The 1045-nt window shown below is 49.3% G+C and overlaps 1 protein-coding gene across 1 annotated transcript; it reads left to right on the forward strand.

Annotated features, from left to right (window-relative positions):
• Positions 1–303: 303 nt before the first annotated feature.
• Positions 304–801, forward strand: Pmar_PMAR004646 (Histone H1, putative; the record flags this gene model as incomplete). Its single annotated transcript, XM_002774332.1, has 1 exon — positions 304–801. One exon carries the CDS (start codon positions 304–306, stop codon positions 799–801), a length of 498 nt encoding a protein of 165 aa, XP_002774378.1.
• Positions 802–1045: the final 244 nt, after the last annotated feature.

The following is a 1045-nucleotide window of genomic DNA, read 5'->3' on the forward strand; positions in this document are numbered from 1 at the left end:
AAACTGCGATTCGCTTGGTCTTGCCGGGTGAGCTGGCCAAGCATGCCGTCAGTGAGGGCACTAAGGCTGTGACCAAGTTCACTTCCGCTTGAGGCTTCATGGTCACTGAAGTGCAGATTAGAGTTATCTAAGCTTCTGAATCCTTTCCAAGGCGTTTCTCAACGCCATCCTCCTCCTTGTCATAAAATGATATGCGATCACAATGGGTTTCTCTTTTTTACAGCATTTGTTTCAGAAATCGCATCTAGCGGTATCTTGGAAAATCGTGCCTGTCATGAACACGATTCCGACTCAGCTCTCACAATGACCGTCAAATCCGGTAAGAAATCTGCGGCTCATCCCAATTATTCGGTTATGATCAAGCAGGCCTTGACCACATGTAAGGGATTCCAGAAGATGAGCCGTCAGGCCGTTCTCAGCTTCATCAAGCAAAACTTCGGTGTCGAGAATAAGGCAGCTCTTAACAAGGCTCTTAAAGCTCTCGTGGATGCTGGTACTGTCAGCCAAGCGAAGGCGTCATACAAACTGGCTGCTGGGTCAAGGGCTGCGGACAAGAAGCCCGCGTCCGCGAAGAAGTCCAAACCAAAGGCTCACAAAAAGAAGGCTTCTGCCAAAAAGCCTTCCACGAAGAAGGCTACGACTAAGAAGCCTGCTAGGAAGCCGGCTGCTCCGAAGACCAAGAAGGTCGCTGCGAGCAAGAAGGTTTCTGCTCGATCAAAGCCTCCGGCGAAGAAGCCGGCTGCCAAAAAGGTCAAAAAAGTGACGGCGAAGAAGCCTGCTGCTAAGCGATTGAAGAAGTAGGTCTTGAGGTTCTGGTAGAAACCTCTTAATTGCCCACAATCATTACAAGGCGTTGTTTGGCGCCATCATGAACGGTCTAATGTGAAACCCCATGGAAACTGCGAATAGGAGAGGTATCTATTAAACTGCGAACCCAGGGCCTGAAAGCTGGAGTCTGGTTTTAGAAATACTGACCAAACCAGAGGATGAGTCAGTGAACTGATATAAGAGAGCTATCCGAGCATCAGCCGCAGAGTCAGGTCAC

This window comes from Perkinsus marinus, assembly GCF_000006405.1.
Source record: "Perkinsus marinus ATCC 50983 genomic scaffold scf_1104296958404, whole genome shotgun sequence".
Classification (NCBI taxonomy): Eukaryota; Perkinsozoa; order Perkinsida; family Perkinsidae; genus Perkinsus; species Perkinsus marinus.